Source organism: Microcebus murinus, chromosome 2, assembly GCF_040939455.1.
Source record: "Microcebus murinus isolate Inina chromosome 2, M.murinus_Inina_mat1.0, whole genome shotgun sequence".
NCBI lineage: Eukaryota > Metazoa > Chordata > Mammalia > Primates > Cheirogaleidae > Microcebus > Microcebus murinus.
Window position 1 is genome coordinate 98,495,252 of NC_134105.1, and position 21,431 is coordinate 98,516,682.

At 38.4% G+C, this 21,431-nt stretch overlaps 1 protein-coding gene across 2 annotated transcripts in view; it reads right to left on the reverse strand.

The window, feature by feature from the left end:
- Positions 1 to 5,377: 5,377 nt before the first annotated feature.
- Positions 5,378 to 21,431, reverse strand: part of RNF115 (ring finger protein 115) — a 61,274-nt gene continuing 45,220 nt past the window's right edge. For both annotated transcript variants that reach the window (XM_012761920.3, XM_012761921.3), the window contains 5 exons: positions 11,939 to 12,010; positions 10,710 to 10,782; positions 9,642 to 9,735; positions 7,364 to 7,479; positions 5,378 to 6,667 (listed from right to left, as the gene is read on the reverse strand). In XM_012761920.3, the coding sequence (XP_012617374.1) occupies positions 6,536 to 6,667; positions 7,364 to 7,479; positions 9,642 to 9,735; positions 10,710 to 10,782; positions 11,939 to 12,010 (487 nt within the window). In that variant the 3' untranslated portion in view covers positions 5,378 to 6,535. The remainder of the gene's footprint in view (positions 6,668 to 7,363; positions 7,480 to 9,641; positions 9,736 to 10,709; positions 10,783 to 11,938; positions 12,011 to 21,431) is intronic.

A 21,431-nucleotide genomic window follows, 5' to 3' on the forward strand; every position in this document is an offset into this window, starting at 1 on the left:
TAGTTAAGCAGAGAGGAGGAGGAAGGATATTCCTGATAGGAGGAACTACATGAATAAAAAGGTAGGAACACAATTTAGAGGGAGCTACATGGTAAGCCATCAAAAGGAAACAGACACCTTACCTGAGATTCTTGGCAAGAACCTGCCAAATGTGGGAGCTAAGGTTTATGGGAACAGAGACAGATAAGGCTGAAATGGATGAATAAGACCCTTATTAGAGATGGTCTTGAACCTTAAACTAAGGATTTTAGATTTTGTGTCTTATGGAGGTAAAAAACACTAGGTATGGAGTCAAGACCTATTCTAGCTCTGGACTCAAATTATAGCTCTGCAACATACCAGCTATGTATCCTTGGGCAAATGAAGTTTTGAGATACTATTTCTGTTTACATAATTGCAAAAAAAGGATATTGCCTACTGTATCTTCTGTTCCCACCGGACTGCTCTGAGGATCAAATGACAGTCTGGATTTGGAACCCAGAGTTATTTGAATTCTGACTCCAAAATCACCAAAGGTTTCTCCCTTATACCACATCTACTCTAATCTTTCTCTACCTGTTTTGTGTATATTTGTTTTGTGTTTCTAACTAAACACTAAGTTTGGCCTGACATGGTGGCTCACGCCTGTAATCCCAGCACTCTGGGAGGCCAAGGCAGGAGGATGGCTCAAGGTCAGGTGTTTGAAACCAGCCTGAGCAAGAGCAAGATGCCATCTCTACTATAAATAGAAAGAAATTAGCTAGACAACTAAAAATATATAGAAAAAATTAGCCGGGCATGGTGGTGCATGCCTGTAGTCTCAGCTACTCAGAAGCTGAGGCAGAAGGATTGCTTGAGCCCAGGAGTTTGAGGTTGCTGTGAGCTAGGCTGACACCATGGCACTTTAGCCCGGGCAACAGAGTGAGATTGTGTCTCAAAAAACAAACAAACAAACAAATAAAAAACCAAATAAATACTAAGTTCATATGGGCAGAGATTTCTTTTGCTTTTTACTATTCAAAGAATCTTCTGAAACTACTCAGCATTATACAATCACTGGAAGTCTCACAAGGAAGATACGTCTAACTATAGGAAAGGTTTCATCCACTGTGCTATACTTAGTCCACATATAAAAATCTGTGACACATGATCACAGAAAGGACACATGATCACTGCCCAAGTTTATCAAGACATTCAAGTTCATTAGACTCTGACTTGAACTAAGCAGAATAAACAAAGCAACCATAAGTCAAAGGTCTTGCTTATAAAGAATTTATTTATTCTGCTTATCTCAAGACTCAAACAGAAATTTGAAATATTTGTATCTTCGCTTTCAAAATGTGTTGATACAATTGATTTCAAATAAGTTTATAAATTTACATGCATAAATAAGTAGTTTTCAGGACATACATACTAACCCCAAGCTATATGAGTGATTCACAACCATGGGTTTTGAACCTCTGTGAGGCCATGAGGTTATTACAAGGAATCTGTCCATAATTTTCAGTCTCAATAAATAATATATATTACAAATATGTATAAATTTCAATTAGATGTAGATTCTGGTGTGACTAATAAAAACAAACTGACTTAAAAGCATTACTGAAATCATAGCAGCTTTTTAAATGTATTTTTTCATCAAAAATACTAAAAATAGAGCTATCATCTGTTGGAAGGGAATCTAATAATTTTTGGACCTTAAAAACAGTATTTATTAGAAAAGGTGAAGAATCACAACAAGCCTACGTGTCATGACTCACAGATCTAAGTGTCCTAGTTGAAAAAGGAAAGGTAACATATAGGTTCCACTTCTGTGGAATATGGCAGCAAAACAAAGTGTATATGTATAAAATCTTAGAGATGAATGCCTATAATTTCACTTGTCTGTGGCAGGTATGAGAGATCAAAACCTCATAATGTCCTTTAGATCTGACAAAGGCTCTATTTTGATTTTGGAAAGTATCTCCAGTTGTATATATTATATTCTATGTACTCTACTTTAAACCACTGGAACAGCCCAGTGGCTCCCAGCCTGAGTGTTGAGATACTGACATTACTCCAAGCTAGGATTTCTCCCTACAGGGTAGCCACTTGATATGTTTGCCCCATCAAATCTTTCCTTCAACTCCCTGCATCAGAACTTATACGAGACTCACTTTGGAAACTCTCAATAAGTACTCTCTCCTACTAGTCATGCCCAATTCCCAAATCTTCATTGGATTTATACTTGCAAACAGCACTTTTATCTTCCCATCTCTTTACCACAGAGGCCAAAGGGGGTTTTCCCCTAACACCCAAATATTTGAATACCAGCTCTACTCCTCCTAAAGTCTGTCTTCCTTCACAGATGGCAGTGGCCTCCCTAGATCATCAGCTCTAGCAACCAACTCTGAAGTGTCCCTCACTTCTAAAGTCCCAAAGGCTGTTTTGTTGTTGTTACTTAGGAAAGTCACAGACTATTAATTAATCTCCTGATTGATTTTGTTAAAATTGATATATTTCATTTGTATTCCTTGAAGGAAAAGCACCTGGAAACCAGGGAGAAAGAAACTGAGGCATGCAGGACATAAGAGATTCAATTTGATATCAAAAATTTACCAAGAAATTTTTGTTAAAAATCAATAGATAACTGTATTGGAGTACAACTGATTATAACATAGAAGCAATGGATGATAAATAAATACCCTTTCCTCAAAGTCATATTCTCAACCCTCAGAAGTGACTAGGTTTTTAACTTCAGTGAACCCTTGCACAACAGATCATGTAACAAGGTACTTACCTGTGTAAGCCAATAGTGCCCCATAACAGAGAACTCATGGAAACACAGGGTCTAAAGGTATATACAATGAGAGAATCAGACAATGGGGCTCCAGCCCTCTTCTATAGCCTTGCTTACTGCACCTCAGTGCCCACCATATCCCTTCTTCCTCCAGTACGAAATGTGCATATGTGCCTATGAATATATAAATATCTATATATACACATATATACATATATAAATGTGTAATACAAAAACAAAGATTTTTTTCCTAACTATTTAATCAAAGTGAGACTAGCTACCGAAAAAAACAAGTTCTTCCCCCAAAATCTTCCTTTCAACTTGAGAACCAATTATTGGACCAGAGTAATGCTCAAAGAAAACCATCTAAGAAGCACCTGCCCAAATGTTATGCAACAAATGCTGACAAAATTTATAATGAACTACAGAAGCTATTTACTTAGTCGTCATTTCTATATCTTCTGCCCAGAGTAATTATTTTTTTTTTTTAGAAATTAAATCATTATTGTAAGGAAAAGTCAAGGAGCTACAGCAACATGGACAAAATGTTACTCTGGATTCTCCAGGTTTCTCAGCTTTTCTCAGAGAACTGGCAATAGGCACTCTGAAGGAAAATTAATTTTTAATGCCAGGATTATTTCTTCTCCCTGCTCCCAACTCATTGATTCTGAAACTTTAAAGATGTTGCAGATAAATGTCCCTGTCTCTGCCCTTCCCACCCAACTCTCCAGTTCTATCCAGCCAGAACTAACCCATATGAAGATGGGTTTGACTAACCTATCTGGAAACTACCCAAGAAGCAATAAGCCAAGGCACTGACCTATATAATCTCTCAACTTCCAAGTCTACCAATCTTTAAAAAAAATCTTTCCCAATTATTACATGTGCTAACCAAGTAATTTTCTTCCCTCTTGTTTTAAAGTATAACAGATAAGAGGCAAAAATTTTTATATATTTATGTAGTCTCTATGTGTATGTATATATAGGACAATTATAATGGACAAGATAAAGAAGGAAAGATATTCAGAATAAGAAAATAATCTGTTCAGCTCTTCATGGAATTCAAAGAGCAGGCCATTTAATACAAATGTAAAGACCAAGTTCACACTAATGGCTCAAGATCTAAAATCACAAGTTTTATCTTCTCTTTGACAATCAGGGAAAGCTGAATCATCTCTCTCTTGACTCCTTTAAAGGCTCCAGATTCCTGAGTATGTAAGCCTTCCAGCTATAAAAGAATGAAGACCTGAAAAGTCCAGGTTGCCTAGCCTTCTGCCTTGGGCACTATGTCTAAACTGTTTGAAACATTTAAGGGCAAGGTATTCACAGAAATAGACTGCTTAACCGCAGCCATGTTCTGGTGTTAGATCAATGACTCTAAAATGTTTTTTCGTAGAATGGGAGTCTTTCAAATTTCCAGGTTAATTTAGGTTAAAGAGGAAAAAACCAGAAATTACGCACACAGCAAATTGGTTGGCATCCACATATTTCTTCCACTGTTTAACCATAGTACTGAGGTCTCTAAGCCAAGGCAGACATTTTTCATAAAGACACACTATTCACTTGGTAAAATTTAAATGGGATGAGGAACAATCTGTGTATATTATTTCTACTTTCCTCTTTGTGATGGTTAATTTATATGTCAACTTGACTAGGCATAGGATGTCCAGATAGTTGGTCAAACATTATTTTGGGTGTATCTATAAGGGTGTTTCTGGATGAGATTAACATTTGAATCAGCAGACTAAATAAAGCAGATGGCCTTCCCTAATGTGGGTGGCCCTCAATCAGTTGAAGTCTTGAATAGAACAAAAAGGCTGACTCTCTCTCAAGTAAGAGGTAACTCCTCCTATCTGACTTCTTGAGCTGGGACACCAGTCTTTTCCTGTCTTCGAACTAGAACTGAAACATAAGCTTTTTCTGGGTCTCAAGCCTGCTGGCTTTCAGACTGGAACTTACACCACTGGCTCTTGTGGTGCTCAGGCCTTCAGACTCAGACTGGAACTACACCATTGGCTTTTCTGGATCTCTAACTGACCCACTGCAGAGCTTGGAACTTCTTAGCCTCTATAATTGTGCGAGCCAGTTCCTTATAATAAATGTCTGAAGAACCCTAACTCCTTAATATAAATTAATCTGGAAGTCTGAGGTATCTCCCATTATAGCAAGAAACACTACAGATTCATTAAGTAGGACAGCAAAATGAATCTCATGTCCTCTATCAGAGTAAAAAAAGTGAAGAAAATTTTAGATAACTTAGCCTGATGCTGTTTGCTATACTTTGTCACAACTTTAAGAAGCAGTCTATTAGTTCAGTAGGTCACTCTCTTTTTCTCTTCCCTCTTCAACTCCTTCATTCTCTACCAAAGTACAAAGACAACTCTAACCCCTTTCCCTCAGCCCCAAATCACTGTATGATAGTCCACAAAAACTTAGGAAAGACTCCTAACCAAGAAAGAGACTCACCAAAGAGTGGTGGTATTCTTGTTCTGATCATTCCAAACTATAAAGGGCTGATGTAACCATACAAATAGTACCCCTCTGTGCACCATTAATGTCTTTTTTTGGTATATCAACAGCTGTTATATGTCCAAATCATTTCCTTTTGAGACTCTGAAGTTCCAACAACATTCTTGACCTTCATTTATTCAACTTTAAACACTTAAATGCTCCAAAGAGCAGGTACATGGGATACTGTTAGGTTGAAAAAAATAAGGTCTACCTCTCCCAGGCCAAGTTGTTTTGGGCATGATCACATTAATCAGTCTGACTCTAAGTATAGCCAGAACCAAGTAGAACACAAAAGTTTCAGAGATGAAAATAGGCTTAAAAAATTAAAATGAGACAATGTAAAATCTTAATTCCTAGAGATCAATGAATTACCAAAAACTGTGAATTGGCTATGGAAGCAGTAATGAAGTATCTTATTTCTGTGCAGAAAATTATTTTAAGATTCTTAGGACAAGACGGTAAACAATGAATTGGGGATCATTAAAAAAAAAATCTCAAAAGCAAAGATTTCAAACATCTTTCTTTCTGTGCCTGTATGCTGCCCAACTCATTCCCCAAAAGGAACTAGAATCAGACTCCTATCAATCCAAGACTCCTAAGACATGTTACACTGGTTTCTTCCTGAAGTTGTGTTTAAAAATTAAAACAAGAAAACGAAAGCATGTGATGATAAGCCACTTTTTCCTTCCCACTGTAATTTTTCTTTAATTTGCTCTTTGGGGAGCAAAACAAAACAAAATCAAACAAAAATCATTAGTCTCAGATTCCTGAATTAATCTGACCTCACCTCATGGCTAATGTGGTCAAGAGTAGATGTTTTTGTACAATTAAGACAAAAGGACTTTATATTAGCAGGACTTTAGGGCTCTGGTTCCACTATATTTACTGTAAAATACACTAATGGTGGGGTAGAGGCTGGAGAAGGAGGTGGAAACATCCATTACGGTAATATGACAGATAGCAGGCCCCTAGCTAGACTTTAAAGAACTGATTCTATTCTGGTGGTGGGAAGCCCACATAATTAAGTTTCACACTTACAAAATTATCACTCTGAATTCAGGAATAAGAGGCATTTGGTTGCAGATACAATTCCATCTGTAAATATTAACTTTAAATTTAGAGAAGAAAAACACTCATTGCATTAATATCATGGGTTGGGGTTTCTTATGAGATTCCTAAATCCATCTACTGTGTTTTTGTTTTGATGCAATTTACAGCTATGGCAAGAAGACTACCATAGCCCTGGTTCAGGCGTGGTCTTTAGCTTCAGAAAGTCCATCGGTCATGTAGCTGGCTATCATTGCTAAATCTGTTGCTTGCAGAGGCCTCAGAGCTCTGGGTTTGCCGAGTAGAGTCCTCACCATTTAAGCTCTTCCTACATACAGGACATGTGTCATGCTGAAACAGAAAAATATCAATCCATGTGAACAACCTGACCTGAGAAGCTTAGGGTACTGAAGACTAAAGAACCCTAAGAGTTGGCATATTAAAAATTATGACTTGGAAACTAGGAAAACAAAAACGGCTCCAAGGTGTGATGCCAGGATATCTCCCAAATAGAACTTTAAATAAATCTGACAGAATTCTAGGCAAGCAACTTTAACAACAGCTAACACATACTATCAAACAGAACTAAACAGAAACAGTGATCTGAGATATGACAGGAGGGTAAGTGCCCACCACTTTCCATATGGTCTAGCGCAGGGGTCAGCAAACTTTTTGTTTAAAGGGACAGAGAGTAAATATTTTAGGCATCATAGGCCACACCATCTCTGTTGCAACTATTCTACTATGCTGATATAGCACGAAAGTATCCCAAGACAATGTGTAAACAAATGAACATAGCTGTGTTCTAATAAAACTTTATTTACAAAAATAGGTGGCAGGCCACAGTGGCCTGTGAGCTGTAGTTTGCCAACCTATAGTCAGAAAAGTTCCAAACAGACAATAATTCAACAAAACAATAATGGTGGTACTAAGAGTTAGCCAGGGATTTATGAGATTAAAATATGATCTACTTGACTCTCCATGAACTGTTAACTATACCTTTACTCTGAACCATCCCCTCAAGAAGATGTGACTTACAGTACTCACCAGTTCCAACCATGGTACAATACAACTGCTATGAAAGTAGTGATTGCAGGGTAACTGCCGGACTTCTTCTTCAACTGTGTAATCTTCTTTGCATACTGGACACTCTAAACCCATATCTGTTGGAGAAGTAAATGCCTTTTAAAGTAAATAAGTCAAAAGAAGGAAGAAAAAACTAACCCAATGTCTTTAAGAACCCTAGGAATGCATAACAGACAGACAAGAAAAGGTATATTCAAGTGGGAAATAGGTAAGAGACATGAGTTATATTTCAAAATGGGTGTAAAGGTGGTAGTAGACAGGGACATGAAATGGAGGAATGATGAATAGGGCCTATTCCAATAAGGCCTAGATAGGAACTACAGAAAGTCTACTTTAATGTAAAGAGTTGGAAGAAATAAACTAGGGCTTAGATCATCTAATATGATAAGTAAAACAAGAAAAACAACTTCCCAATGTGACAGCCTTCTGGCAGTCAATTTTCACTTAGGAAACACAAGAATCCTGTCCACCACAACCAAGAGACTCATCTCAGCAATCTCAACAGTTCCTATTCAGTGTCTCAAGCCACTTTTACCCTGCTCTTTTCCACATTATATATCCTCTTTCAACATGGCTGCCCTCAAGTCCTCTGTACAAGTTGTTAAATAAAAGCTGTACCAGGAAGTTGTGCTGCAGAATTCCAACACCCAAGCATAGCTAAGACCTCCAACTCAAGAGACAGGAAGTCCTCTTCTCTGAGAGAAACCAATCACAAACCACATTGGGGATTCCAAGCAGCAAGTTCTGACTTTCCCAAGTTTGGCTGATAATACCAGCTTGTCTATATCCCCAGTGGCTGGCATATGCTCCATGCCCCAACAGCAGTCAAGACATTTGGAGCAAAACTACTGCTTAACAGATTCACTCCTTCCTCGCCAGTCCTACCACCTTTGCCCTAATTCTAACTTTTACTTCTCATTCCTACTCTAATGCAACAGCTTCCCAGGTACTATCCCTAATTCCAGGTCTTTAACTCTCTAAATACATCCTACACTTTGCTACCAGCTCATTTTCCCTAATACCAGCTTCATAGCAATCTCCAGCTCCTCTTCACTTGGATTGTCAGCTGGTGCCCTCAAAATCAACAAATTAAAAATATCATATCTCTCTTTACTCAAACCAGGGCCCACTCACTATTCCCCTACCCCTGAAGATAGCAGCATCACCTGTATCATTACAAAGCTGAAAAATCTTAGAATCATTTTTGACCCTTTCCCCTCCTTCATCTCATTACACAATCAGTGATGAAAACCTTTCTTCAAAATGATCTTCTGAATCTACCTTTTTCTTTCTGTTAGCATTGTTACTATCACCTGAACCCCACCTGGACTGCTGTAACAGCCTCTTAAATCCGTTTCTGCTCTTTCCCCCTTCCAATCTATTTTACACGCTACCTCCAGACTGATCTTCTAAAGATCACTTAAATTCCCTCATTCCTCCATTTGGGGACCTACAAAACTTCCCTACTACCTAAAATACCCAGGCCTAACTTCTCTTGCAGTTTCAAGGTCCTCTGTCACAAGGCTTTACCCTTCCCATCCAGTCCTACCTCCCACCACTCTCCAAACCGCATTCTATTTCAGGTCTGATAAGGTCACTGTCCTTATACTTGACTCAGACACCAGATCCATGCTGATATTCTTATATTGGTTCATACTTTTCCTTAAATAGAATGACCTAAGATGGCCCATCTTGTCTTTAAAATCATCTCTGACTCTAAATCTAAATTTATCGAGAAAGAAAACTTCCAGTCCAAAATTGTGTCTCTTATCACCAAATTCCCTCAGTGCCTATAAATAAAGTAATATCTATGGCTAATGTACCTACCTATAGTTGACACAAAGTAGATATGAAACAAATTCCCAACCCCTCATTTTTTCTCTTCCCCTTTCCCCAAAGTCATTATCATCTGTCCAAAACTATTTTTAACACTGTTTTTTAATCATTTGGTGAGTTTTGCTTCCACTAATAAGTTCTTGAACTTACTAGAATCAAGTCATATATCCATGTACTCCTTTATTTCCAATGGCACCTAGAAAAGGAACATGGTAATTGCTCAGGAAATACCTGTTGGCTAACCTAATGAAAGAGTAACCTAATGAATGGCACCTTCCATGTCTGGCCCCAGGTAGGAATTTTAGGGGGCAATAGCCTCACCTCAAGATCCTTTGTATGGGAAGATACTGAGATTTTGAACATAGATCAGAAAATGACAGAATAAGCATAAAAATGAACCTACCGACTTGTTCCTGAGTTACTGTCACTGTTGGAAGTGATGTGATCTTTTCCTTGTCAGCTGGAGGAGGCCCTGTGTTTTCCAGTTGTCCTAAAAGCTATTTAAAAAACAAACAAACAAACAAAAAAAAAAAAAAACAGAAAGAAAAAACAAAAAGAAAAAGGAAAAGAAGTGGCAGACATCTCAATCTCCCTGGAGAGGGAGCTGTTCCAGCTGAGAACAAACAGAGCAGATATTAGAAATGTTAGTTACTCTTACTCCTGCAAGGCTCTGAGAGGCTTGGGTTTTCCCTTCCCTGATGCCAGAACACTCATAATTGCCATACAATTTCAGAGTAACAGAAGTATAATCCTGCAGGAAGACCCACGATGGCAAGGCCTACCTTTGGGCAGCCATAGCGTTGTGATATTGTGAATAAAACTACAGCTTAATAAAAAGTAATACTTAGCCAAAAGTCCAAAAACTTTATTTTGCTAGAAGGAAGAAAAGGGTGGGAATATGAAAAGTAGCATAAAGTAAGCCAAGAAATAGATAAATTACTGCCTACACAAAGACTTGGATATAAATGACATGCTTTCTATTCTCAGTAATCCACAAAGGGAAATGAAAAGCCAATCAAATTAAAATGAACATAAACAAGTAAAAGCAATTAAACATGGCATGGGAATACCTTTTTCTCTGCTTCCTTCCCCTACTTTGCTCCATCTAGCAGAAATCCCTGCTTCAACATATAAGAAGACCCTCCTTTTTTTTGTGAAGTAATTGTTAACAGGATCCTCACAGGACTGAACAAGAGAGGCCAAAAATACAATATACTGTTTGTTATAGGAGAAGCCTTTTCTTTCTACGGAGGTGAAACTATCTTCTAGAAATCCCCTTGGACCTAGAAGATACATGAATGCTAAGCTAAACCCATAAACCATTTATCCCCTTAGTAAAACAGAAACCCAAAGCTCAAAATATTAGAGAAAGCAGAGTGACCACCATTTCAGAAAGTAGCAGAAGGAAAGCAGGAAGCCTGTGGAACCATGAGACACACTGAACAGACACCCTCAAAAGGCAGCTCCTCACCTGGGTTACAATGGCATCAAGCCCTGTTTGACCCCAGGCATAGTCCCCAGGGTTGGAGTGCAGCATCCCGCTCCTATACATGAGATGAGACAGACAGCATTAGATGGAGTGACCAGGCTCCTCCTCCCTACGCCACAGAAAAAAACTGGCAGAGGGATCCTATTCTCTCTCAGAGCTGGAAAATCACTAGTCCTCTACAATCAAAAAATTTCTCTATATTTTTAAGATCAAACAGATTATCCAGAGATAATCTCTCATTCTCTAGGAATTTTACTTAACTGGAACATAAAATATGAAGCTACCTAAAGTACCACATAACACACCAGAGCAAAAAGAGTGATTCATTGCCTGCTAGTTAAAAAGTTTGTCTTTTCTGTACCCACTTACATTAAACATAGATGGAGCTGCTTTTCAAGGAGAGTTTTCCCTTCATGAGTGGTCAGAATCTACAGCAGACTTCCTCCATTCTAAGAAGCCACCCACAGTCCTAGACAATGAGGAGCTTTCACATAGAGAAGCAGCCATAGCAGTCTCTCTGTATCACAACTTAGAGCAATTACAAAAGGGACTTGGTAACACCTTTTTGGAGCTGCTGGTGCACTACCCTGGATGACAGAGGTCCAGACTCTTCAGCTGAAACATGTTTAAAGGAACGAAAGGGTAGAAAATAGGGTTATTGTATGGAAGGACTGAGCTCTCTCTGAGCAAAGAAGCCTTCTGGGGCAGAGTTAGAAGTGGCAAATAATTATCCAGACAAGAAGAAATTCTATCTTCAACCCCTACTATATGTAAGTGTCCTTCTGATACTGAATTATAGCCTTTTGTTTCTTCTGACAAACCTTCTTACTTTGGAAAAAGATAATTAAGGATTATGTTTTCAATTTCAGAAATTCTTAAGGAATAAAATCTTCCGGTACAGTCTAGAGGGGAAACCCACAAATCAGATACCAATCCTGCACCTCAACACAACTCTCAGATCTGAATATAAATGGAATCAGACATTTCCAGCACCTAAACATCCTGGGGGACCAGGATGGCTCTCCTGAGCCTGAAAAAATAAGTTCTGATTAAGTTTGGGCTCAGTAGAAAAAGGCAATCTAATAGCCTTCCAGTCACATCTACATACTCACCTATGCAGCTCTCTTTCTTTCTCTCTATGGCACAGAAACTATAGCACTTAAAATGATGCTATTCCAACAAAGTAAGCTAGAAAGCAATTAGTTACTTACCAGGAAAAAGGGTGTGGGGATCCAGGAATCGCAGAATTTGCAAAGAATCCTGCAAAGATCTGTTGTATTATGCTGTCAGAGGAGAAAAAAAATTATATAAGACAGCAGACTAATGAAAGTACTCTACAGATATTCATGGCTGACTCATCACCAACTACCTCCCCAAACCAAAATGGCTTTTCACAAAAGCCATCTCTATTACACAAGAGATAGTACCAGAAATCAGTCTGCCACCCAGTGGTATGTTATCTTGCTATTAGGGCTATATTCCTGAGCTCTGCTATCATATGGATTAATAGACTTTTTATAAATTAGGCTGGAAAGAAATATGATGGTATGGTATAGTTTTCAAACTATATGACTTGGATATCTGGCACCAATATGAGGAAGGATTGAAAGAGATGCCAAGCCAGTGGGATTTGAGGCCCTCCTCTCTTTAACAAGGGTAGTTTCATTTTTACATGTTTTATACATTGGGTTTCTGTATAAGGTATTATTTAAAGGGTCTTTTTTTTTTTAGTTTGAGAACAATTCTAATTTAAGAGTATTTCAGATGATTATAACACAAATATATCCAAATGCACACATGCTTGGCACTTGTCATTCTGAATACTTAAGATGACACATGTACTCAGTTCTTTATTCTCATGAGTTTGGTCTTTGTTAACCAAAGAGATAGTGGGGTTATGTCTCAGCAAAAGAAAAAAACTGAAGAAATCATTCCCTTAGATCTCTTGTGTTATGAATGATATGCACTTTAGCCCTCTGGGTTCCATTTTACTTATTAGGCCAATCAATATAACAATGGTAGTAGCCAATATTAGACTTTTCCTGCTACTGAAGTTCAACAATAGCTAACTATACTATTACCTATTTTTTGCCTGCTTTTGTTGTGTTTTATTGTTTATTTTTTAATTGGAAAAATTGCATGCATTTATGGTATACAACATGATGTTTTTGTTTTTTTTTTTTGAGACAGAGTCTCACTTTGTTGTCCAGGCTAGAGTGAGTGCCGTGGCGTCAGCCTAGCTCACAGCAACCTCAAACTCCTGGGCTCGAGTGATCCTTCTGCCTCAGCCTCCCGAGTAGCTGGGACTACAGGCATGTGCCACTATGCCCGGCTAATTTTTTATATATATATATCAGTTGGCCAATTAATTTCTTTCTGTTTATAGTAGAGACGGGGTCTCACTCTTGCTCAGGCTGGTTTTGAACTCCTGACCTTGAGCAATCCGCCCGCCTCGGCCTCCCAAGAGCTAGGATTACAGGCGTGAGCCACAGCGCCCGGCCACAACATGATGTTTTAAAATATGTATACACTGTCTAAGGACTATATCAAGCTAATCAACATATGCATTACCTCACATATTCATTTGTAATGAAAACACTTAAAAATCTACTCTTTCAGCAATTTTCAAGTATACAATATATTGTTATTAACTATAGTCACCATGTTGTTGTCAACAGATATCTTGAATTTATCCCTCCTGTCTAACTGAAATTTTCTATCCTTTGACCTGCATCTCCCCAACCCCCAATCCACCCCCAACCTTTGGTAACCACCATTCTACTCTCTGTTCTGCTTCTATGAGTGCATCTTTTTCAGAATCCCTCATATTTGTTTGAAAATGTCCACAACCAGTGTGGCCTTGACTCAGTGACTCACTTCTTAGCAATAGAATATGGCAGAAGATAATCTGTGTCATCTGAGATAAAAAAAAAAGGCAAAAAATAAATAAATATGAGGCAATGCACACATTTATTAGCTTGATGTAGTCTTTTCATGGTGTATACATATTTTAAAACATCATGTTGTATACCATAAATATATATCATTCTTGCCAATTAAAAAAATAAATAATTAGGCTGGGCACAGTGGCTCACGCCTGTAATCCTATCACTCTGGGAGGCCAAGGCTGGTGGATTGCTCGAGGTCAGGAGTTAGAAACCAGCCTGAGCAAAACTCCATCTCTACTAAAATTAGAAAGAAATCAATTGACCAACTAAAAATATATATACAAAAAATTAGCCGGGCATGGTGGTGCATGCCTGTAGTCCCAGCTACTCGGGAGGCTGAGGCAGTAGGATCACTTGAGCCCAGGAGATTGAGGTTGCTGTGAGCTAGTCTGATGCCACGGCACTCACTCTAGCCTGGGCAACAAAGTGAGACTCGGTCTCAAAAATAAATAAATAAATGCATGAGATTTGTGGGTGTGATTTTTGCCTAATGGCATGAATCCCACTAAGATTCACAGGACACTCAAAAGTTTTTAAAAGAAATGCTACAATTCACTATTGCAAGGATGCGGAAACAACCCAAGTGTCCGTCAATTCATGAGTGGATTATTAAAATTTGGTATATGTTTACAATGGAATATTACTCAATTCTAAGAAACAACAGTGAGCTAGCACCACTTATATTATCCTGGATTAAGCTTAAGCCTGTTATCCAAAGTGAGGTGACACGAGATCAGAAAAATGGGCTCCACATGTACTCGCCATCAAATTGGCACTGACTATCACTATGGTGCTTAACTGGGGGTGGTATTCACAAGGGACTCCGGGTTGGGGGGGTAGACCCACATCTGAGGGATGTGGTGAGCATTGTGGAGGCGAAGGGCATACCTCTAACCTTTGCTAGCGAGAAGCAAAGACATAAAAATGCAACCAAAATGTTTGTACTTTCACATTTTCTTGAAATAAAATAAAAATGAAAAAAAATAAAAAGAAAGAAATGCTGCCGGCTTAAACTGAAAGGTAGAGAGACAGTATAAAATGAAAAGAGGCCTTTGGGTCCTCAAATTTCTACTGACAAGAAGCAGACTAAGAAAACAATGCTGCTGCAAATATGAACTATTTTTCATGAAAAAGAAAAGATAATTCACAGTGTGGACTCAAAAGTCCAGAAGAAGGAAATAAGAGCAATAAAGAGGCACTCCTAGGCAGGAATAAATTCCTAATCAAGGAACTTCCAACATTTCTCTAGACAACTATCAGAATTACTATGAACCAGCATTTTCTTTGTGCCTTCCATTTTCCCTATTTTTGAACAGGAATCTCTATACCTGTTCAAAATCATTGCCTGTCCACACCACTGTATGTTGGATGTGTGATGGGCAAATAACTTGTCTCTTTTGTTTACATATCTTCACATCAAAAGAAATTGTACCTAAGGAATTACCAAGAAGACATGTCCATATACTCCACATTCAGACCTAATTAAAAGATAATTACCTACATTTCAAGCTGATGCTGTAAAAAGGAGACTTTTGGTGGATCCTGGGAGTGAGTGAGTATATTTTGCACATGGGAGAAGTAAAAATATTTGTGGCCAGGGGGCAAACTGTGGTGGTTTTAAAATATGTCCACAAACTCTTTAGAGGTGGAGCTTAATTCTCTTCCCCTTGAATACACACTGGACTTAGTGACTCACTTTTTACAGATAAAATATGGCAGAAATGACAGTGTATGGCTTCCAAAATTAGGATATAAAAAGGTATTATGGGTTTTTTTCCTTCTTCCTCTCTCTTGGGTCACTTACTCTCGGAGAAGCCAGCTGCCAAGTAAAAGAGACATTCAAGGAGCCCTACAGAGAGGCCCATATAGTAAGAAGCTGAGGTCTCCTGCCAGCAGCCATGTGAGTGAGCCATCTTGGATACAGATCTTCCAGGCCTAGTTTGGATGACTGTAGCCACAGCTGACATGTTGATTACAACCTCATAAAACCCTTCACCAGAACCACCTAGCTAAGCTGCTCCCAAATTCCTGACCCTCAGAAATAGTGAAATAATAAATATTGGTCATAAGCTGCTAAATTCTGGGGTGTTCTGTTACACAGCAATAGGTAACTAATATATCCCCCTTGTTTGCTAGTGAATGAACAGCAAATTTATTACACACTTGAACTGACCAATAGGTAAACAGTAATGACCAAGTTTGGGAGACCAGCCTAGTTCTTGATGCTATGAAGTTAATCCTACACAAATGCTTGGTGTTGCCAAGGACAACTCACAAGCAGCTGATCAGCTGACGGTCAGCTCTTTGTTGGATGCTTACTCTCTAGAAGTCAGATGTTAGCTCCATGTTTTTGCAGCAGTAACAGAGAGAGACTATTCAGGGTGGCTCCGATAAGTACATGAGCTGTTGTTTGGTGATTATCTTCACTTGATACATACAATATTTATATCGAATTTTTTTTGTTAAAAACATAAAATATTTTCTTGTTAAACCTAAATGTAGGGACGAGAGTAGGAAGAAGGAAGGTAGTGTATGTATTTAATTTTAGCAACTCATATATCAAAGAGAAAAATCAATCCACAGGGTCTGGAGCAGAAGTCACATGCTAACACCAGATAAGAGTCTTCATTTAGTTTGCAGAGCTATACTGTCTTCTAGGTTTTCCTCCTACTACCCTGGCTGTTCCTTCTCAATCTCCTTTGCTTATTCTTCTTTATCTTCCAAACTTCTAACCATTGAGGGCCCAAGGCTCGAGTCTCTAAGCTCTACTATTTTCTATCTTGACTCCTTTGATAATTTTATCTAGCTTTATAATTTTAAATACCATATATAGACCAAAACATCCAAATTTTATCTCCAGCCAAGACCTCTGCCTACTCAACATCTCCACTTGAATGTATAGTAAGTACCTAAAACTTACTATGTTCAAAACTGAATGAACTCCTAAAACTTGTTCCTCCTAGTGTTCCCCATGGCAGCTGATGGTGGCTTCATTTTTCTAGTTGCTAAGGCCAAAAACCTTGGTATCATCCTTAACTCTTCTTTCTCTTATGCCCCACATCCTCTCTGTCAGCAAATCCTATCATGTCTATAGTCAAATTATATCTAAAATCAAACCATTTTTCACTACTCTCATCTAAGCCACTGGTATCTCTAGGTTAGAATAATACAATAGCCTCTTCTGTGGTTTCACTGCTTGTGCCTTTGCCCCCACTCCTTGCAGCCTACATTCTATTCTATTTTCAGGACAGCAGTTAGTGATCATTTCAAGACGTAAATCAGACTTAAATTCTCCACTGGAATAAAAGCCCTTACAATCACCAACCAGGCTCCACATGAAATAATACTTGCCTCCCTATCCCCACTCTCACCAACTTCTCTGTACCCTATCTTTCACTATTCCCCTACCTTATTCTGCTCCACAGTGTCTCTCTCTGTTGGCCCAGTCCTAGCTCATTCCCTCACTTCTTTTATATCTGTTCAAATACTTTCTCAATGTGACTTTTGCTGACTATACTTTTTTTGTGTGTTTTTTTTTGAGACAGAGTCTCACTCTGCTGCCTGGGCTAGAGTGCTTTGGCATCGGCCTAGCTCACAGCAACCTCAAACTCCTGGGCTCAAGCAATCCTCCTGTCTCAGCCTCCCGAGTAGCTGGGACTACAGGCGCAAGCCACCATACTCAGCTAATTTTTTCTATATATTTTTAGTTGTTCAGCTAATTTCTTTCTATTTTTAGTAGAGATGGGCTCTTGCTCTTGCTCAGGCTCAAACGATCTCAAACGATCTGGTCTCAAACAATCCTCCTGCCTCAGCCTCCCAAAATGCTAGGATTACAGGCATGAGCCATTGCGCCCAGCCAGACTACACTCTTTTTGAACCTTCACTGCCCCTGCCACATTCCCCTATCTCCCTTCCCTGTCTTTTTTCCCCCCATAGCACTTACTACTGCTTAACATTCTATTTTGTTTGTTTGTCTGTCCCTATTAGTACTCAAGCTCAATAAGGGCCGTCATTTTTGACTATTTGTTCAGTATGGTATACTGTTTGCTAAATGAATTAAAAGACCCCTAGATGGGCCCACCTCAGATGTACACCGAAAGATATATACAATATATTAAGATAAAAAAGATTATAAAACATGTATAATATGATCAATCCCATCTCAATTATATAATATAAATATCATATATATATTAAAAGATCTATAAGATTATGTATCAAGGTATAACTGTGGCTATATCTGGGTAATGTTGTCCTTTTAATCCATTCTTATCTTGCAGTTCTACTAGAATTAGGTTAACTTAAAAAAAGAAAATAACATTTTTAAATAAAAAAAGTGTTAACAACCAAAAAAAATCAATTCTCAAAATTTGAACTGAGATCAGTATTCAGAAAACTATAATCTCAGAACCTAGGGTTAACTTAGAAGAACATATTCTTTAGGTAGGAAATCTTAGAAATAAAATACCCTGCAAAGTGACTCAGAAACAGCTTACTACTAAAAATCAAAGAAACTTTCTTTGTATAGTGAGGAAAGAGGCTAAAACACCAGGCTAAAATCTAACAAAAAGAAAAAGAGGCCGGGCGCAGTGGCTCATGCCCGTAATCCTAGCACTCTGAGAGGCCGAGGCGGGTGGATTGCTCGAGGTCAGGAGTTCAAAACCAGCCTGAACAAGAGCAAGACCCCATCTCTACTATATATAGAAAGAAATTAATTGGCCAACTAATATATATAGAAAAAATTAGCCGGGCATGGTGGTGCATGCTTGTAGTCCCAGCTACTCAGGAGGCTGAGGCAGCAGGATTGCTTGAGCCCAGGAGTTGGAGGTTGTTGTGAGCTAGGCTGACGCCACAGCACTCACTCTAGCCTGGGCAACAAAGCAAGACTCTGTCTCAAAAAAAAAAAAAAAAAAAAAAAGATTAGGAACAAATCAAATTCAATATCACATTAAGAGAGTAACACTCCTGACAAAGTAGTTTTTATTCAAAGTTTGCAGTGCTGATCCAAAATTAGAAAATCTATTTGCTAATAAATGCATTATTAAATGAGAAAAACTATAAAAGGTCATTTTGACATGACTACAAAGGGAATTTGACAAAATCACTAGTTATTCTTAATTAAAAGCCCCTAATAAATCAAGGACAAAACTAAACTTTCTTAATATGGCAGTGCATATATTAGGAACCAAAAACAAAGCAACCATGGAAGAATGATGCAAGCTAATGTGTTCACAGTGACATTTTATTAGTCTGACAAGGAATTTTTGAGCAAAAGTTTGTTTTATTTTTTTCTAATTTTTTAGAGACAGGGTTTAGCTCTACTGCCCAAGCTGGAGTATAGTGGTGCAATCAGAGCTCACTGTAGCCTCAAACTCCTGGGCTCAAGTGATCCTCCTGAGTAGATGGGAGTACAGGGGCATGTCACCGGGTCCAGCTGTATTTATTTTACTTTTTGTAGAAACAGGGTCTCAGGTCTCATTATGTTGCCCAGGCTGGTCTCAAACTCCTGCCCTCAAGTGACCCTCCTGCTTTGGCCTCCCAAAGTGCTAGGATTACAGGCGTGAGCCACCATGCCTGGCCTCAAAGATTTTATCATTATTCATTTTAATCATTTTTCATTATTCAGATTTAATCATTATTCATTTTGATGGTCAAACAATGCCAATTTGGTCAGAGTAGTTGGATCTAAACATTTTAGGCAGTAGCCCTTGTTCACAACCCTTAAATTAATAAGAGAGTTGGAGGATCACTTGAGCCCAGGAGTTTGAGGTTTACAGTGAGCTATGATCATGCCACTGTAGTCTAGCCCGGGCAACAGAGTGAGACCTTACCAAAAAAAAATATCCATGAATCCATGCTAAAATAAATAAATAAATAACCAGATAGACAGACAGATAAGGTGGGGCAGGAAGAATTCTTTTTTTTTTTTTAAACAGAAGAATGCCTAGTATCTGTAGAAGGAATCATAGAAATAGAAAATCATTATTTTATAGCCATTATGGTAATAAGTCAGGCAAGTATCATCAATGGATGCTAATACTATCATTAGGTGAAAAACTATTAGGATACCAGATATTCACTCAATCGCTAAGTTATCACCTCAGATTATACACTAATTACAAAGGAGAAAGGGTACCTTTGCAAGAAAAAAATTATCAATACCCATGATGGGACAATCCAACATCATGTGCCACCTGCTGTGATACACTGATACATCACTATCTATTTGGTACTCTTACCCAGTGAAGAAACAATCAGACAAGTTCAAATTAACAGATATTCTGGAAAAAAAAGGAAAAATCTAGCATGGACTCTTAAAAACTAAGGGAAGTCATCTGTAGGTTTTCCAGTGGACAGCACAAACTACACCATCAGCCACAAGCTAGCATTAACTACCAGACATGTGAACAAATGAGTCTACAGATGATTCCAAGCTCTTGCCTTTAAGTCTTATAGCTATAGCCCCACACATCATACAGCAAAGACAAACCATATCCTCATACCATATCTGAATTTCTGACTGAAAGAAGTATTGATTTAACTGGGTAAAGAAAGCAATAGAGGTATTTCTGCCAGACAAAAGAAATTAGGCAAATGTACAGAACTTGAGACAGTATGGTTTACATAGAAAACTGTAAGTTTAGTATTGGTGGAATAAAAGAAAAGCATTAGGGAACAGGAAACCAGGCTGCAGAGGATGGAAGGGTTAGAAAATATAGAGAGCCTTATATATAAAGTTATGGACGCTATGACAATAGTATTTTAAGCAGGGGAGTGATACAGATTTGAAAACTGAGGCAGATAATCCTGCAAAGCTAATATGGGGATAAATTTAAGAATGGAAAAGCCTTGAAGGATAAAAATGTCAGAAGGCTAATGCAATAATGAGGCAAGCAAGAAATGATGGGGATCTATGGGAAAAATGGCTGGACAAAACAGGAGTTGAGAAATAGGAAATAAAAGTCAGAAAGATTTGATGACTAATTAGGATGTGTATATATGAGAGGGGTGGGTGAGACAAAGAGAAGATCTGAAGTTAATGCCCAGGATCCTAACTTGGGTAAAGAATGGTATCCCCAATCAAATAAAAAATAAAGTAAAAGGGGCTGGGTGTGGTGGCTCACACCTGTTATCCTAGTACTCTGGGAGGCCGAGGCGGGTGGATCACTCAAGGTCAGGAGTTAGAAACCAGCCTGAGCAAAAATGAGACCTCGTCTCTACTAAAAATAAAAAGAAATTAATTGGACAACTAAAAAAATATAGAAAAAAAAATTAGCCGGGCATGGTGGCGCATGCCTGTAGTCCCAGCTACTCGGGAGGATGAGGCAGAAGGATTGCTTGAGCCCAGGAGCTGGAGGTTGCTGTGAGCTAGAGCACTCCAGCCTGGGCAACAAAGTCAGACTCTGTCAATCAATCAATGAAAAGGATCGAGTTTAGATGAAAAAGTTTAGTTTCCATCTTGGTAAGTTTGGAGTATCTATGGAACATCTAGTGGAAATGTGTAACAAGAAGTTGTATATTTAAGCCTTAAATTAGGGGGAAAGGTCAAAAGAGGAATACAGATCTAAGAGTCTTCAGTATATAGGTAATTACTATATGAGAACCATGATAGGACTTGAGAATGACCAGAGAGTGCTTATAGAGCAGTGGTTCCCAACCAGGTACAATTTTGGCCCTAGGGGAAATTTCTGGTTATCATAATCAGGGTGGGAGCAGGGGGTGTTATTGGCATGTAGTGGATAGAGCCAGGGATGAT